The 2,457-nt window shown below is 50.8% G+C and overlaps 1 protein-coding gene and 1 long non-coding RNA gene across 2 annotated transcripts in view; one reads left to right on the top strand and one right to left on the bottom strand.

Moving 5' to 3' along the window:
* Nucleotides 1-6: 6 nt before the first annotated feature.
* Nucleotides 7-2,457, bottom strand: part of LOC113216761 (uncharacterized) — a 33,063-nt gene continuing 30,612 nt past the window's right edge. The window contains exons 6-8 of the mRNA XM_052267778.1: nucleotides 1,332-1,505; nucleotides 543-901; nucleotides 7-228 (exon numbers count right to left, since the gene is read on the bottom strand). Coding sequence (XP_052123738.1) covers nucleotides 135-228; nucleotides 543-901; nucleotides 1,332-1,505 — 627 coding nt within the window. The 3' untranslated portion in view covers nucleotides 7-134. The remainder of the gene's footprint in view (nucleotides 229-542; nucleotides 902-1,331; nucleotides 1,506-2,457) is intronic.
* LOC127749494 (uncharacterized) overlaps nucleotides 1,509-2,457 on the top strand; it is a 9,215-nt gene continuing 8,266 nt past the window's right edge. Inside the window, exons 1-2 of the long non-coding RNA XR_008011190.1 lie at nucleotides 1,509-1,788; nucleotides 1,872-2,038. This is a non-coding gene — a long non-coding RNA (uncharacterized LOC127749494). The remainder of the gene's footprint in view (nucleotides 1,789-1,871; nucleotides 2,039-2,457) is intronic.

The raw sequence follows: 2,457 nt of genomic DNA on the forward strand, positions 1-2,457 counted from the left end.
AATAAAATCAGAAAAAAATAATAATCTCAGTCTTAAGTAAATCATAGAGTACGTGCCATCAGGTACAACGCCGGTAAATTCACCGGCGTAACAACTCCTTTCACCCCCCCCTTTTCCCCCCCTTGCAGTCTTAGCTACTCCTCGTCGCTGGAGCCGGACTCGGTGCTGGAGAGGTCGGTGGCCACCTGCGTCCGCTGGAAGGAGTAGCCGGCCTCACGCTCCGAAGACCTGCGAATCCGAATGTGAAGTAAAATTTAAATTTTACAGCGTGAAAAAGATCAGCTACAGGGCTAAACGATGGCTAAATTGGGGATAACTTATTATTGAACTTCTGCAGCTAAAAATTTACTCATGTCACAGAATGTCGATTTCTAGCAAAAAAAATAGTAAAAATTTAGGTGTGTAGCCAAAAGTTTAGCTATGTTCTGCTGCATAGCTAGACAGCTAAATGATTAGCTATCCCTTATTTAGCTATTGGTTTTATCTATCAGCTAATATTTTTCCGGGTCAGCCCGCATGTTTGAGGGTGCTCGCGCGGTTACCTGCTGGCCGGGGCGGCGGCAGCGGGGTCGCAGAGGACGCGCAGGTTGGGGAGGCCGCGGCGCAGGCGGCGCAGCACCCCCGGCGGCACCCCGCGCCCTCCGAAGCAGCCGCGCACGTCGAGCAGCTGCAGGTGTGGCAGGTGGCGCGGCATCGCCTGGAGGTGGCGCAGGCCCAGCGTGGCGCAGCCGCGCAGCTGCAGGCGGCGCAGCTGGCGTAGGCCGCGCACCAGCTCGGACAGGCCGTGCGGGTCCAGCCAGGTGCCCGTCGACAGCCGCAGCGTCTCGAGGCGGCCGCAGCTCGCCGCCAGCGCGGGCGCCATGCTATTGCTGTAGTCGCTCACGTCCTCCAGGATCAGCTCCTATGCGCACCCAGAATAACGGTTAGTTGCAGCTCGCGGAGTTGCAAACGTACGCAGTTTCGAATGATTGAGGAGAACTTTTCTCCGCCCCCTCAACCCTCCCTCCATTTTACTCATCGATAGGGTATGATATAATACCCTACCATTAAAATTCTATCCAGGGCACTCATTTATAACGGTATCTTTTTCTGAATTTTCTGAGCATATTACGATGCGTCCTTAAAATCCCCCTCTCCCCTAGAAAATTACATCCCCGAACAATTGCAGCATTTTCATACTGTCATTTACAGTGGCAGAAATGATATAAACGGATCGACGTCGACTTTGTCCCCCCAAATTGTTTTTGCCACTTAAATCGAGGTATCGACTTTGAATCGGATATCGGCTTCGATGCAATTTTCATTTCTATCATTGCTGTGTCCTCCTGCACCTTGATGGCTCCGAAGCGCGGGCAGCTGCGCATGAAAGCGGCCACGTCGTGCTGCATGGCGATGAGGTCCTCCCGCCGGCCCACGCCCTGGATGTGCAGCGCCTCCAGGCTCTCGAGGGCCTCGATGACGCTCAGCGTGGCCAGCGGCGTCGTGATGGACCGCAGCGCCTGCAGCTGGGGAAGCACACACACACACACACTGGGGATGAGAAGATGAACTTATCCGTACAGTCGCCCAAACACCACAAATTCTTTTCAGTGACAATCTCTGTACTGTGATCAAACATTTGAAATTTTGGCCACGGTCGTTTGATGTGATGTAGAGAAGTCACAAAAATCGACTACCGTCGCCAAAATTTTTAATTTTGATCACAGTAAAGAGTTTGTCTTGTCGCTGGAAACTTATTTGAATGTGCGGCGTGCGCCACATCGTTTGGATTGGAGGTCTGCAGTGCAGGTGTGTGAAATATTGCAATGAATAGTCCCGCGGATTTCTCCCGTCTAAAAGACTTGACGTTGTCACCGTTGTCCACCCGCCAGTTCGCCGGAACAAACAAACCGCCCCGCCCAAGGTGGCCCCGCCGCCCCGCCGGGACCGCCGCGATACGAGCGCTCCGCGCGGCCACCGGTTGAGTTGAACAACGTCAACGATCAACGGCATCTGCCGAGGGCGTGAATGTTGTTGTGTGATGAAATTCAACTTGTATGTAAGTAATTCATGTCAATTTGGCAGTTCTGACACAGGTTCGAAGGTCCAAAGAACATCTCAACCCGTTTGTTTCGATCTAAACTAGTTTAAGTTTGGCCCGGGTCGAAACTGACACTCTAACCTCTTTCTTTGCTAGTGTTGTGAGTGTTGAAAGTTGTGCGAACGTTGACCGTCTCTCTTCCTGAAATACTAAATTGTTTATCTCGCATCCGACTTTGAGATGTGCTTTGTCACATTTACCAGATTTTACGGTATTTTAATTTTTATCTCTGTATGTCGGTCGAGTCATTACCTTCGTTTAACCTCCCAAGAAGAGGCGCCCAGTGTTGCCTTAGACGGAATTCTAATTTTAAAATGTAATGAGTGAAACCTAATGTCATAACATTATATATCTAACTAGTTTTAAACAATGTGGAA

The sequence above is a fragment of the Frankliniella occidentalis genome, unplaced genomic scaffold, assembly GCF_000697945.3.
Source record: "Frankliniella occidentalis isolate FOCC.00 unplaced genomic scaffold, Focc_3.1 Scaffold59, whole genome shotgun sequence".
NCBI lineage: Eukaryota > Metazoa > Arthropoda > Insecta > Thysanoptera > Thripidae > Frankliniella > Frankliniella occidentalis.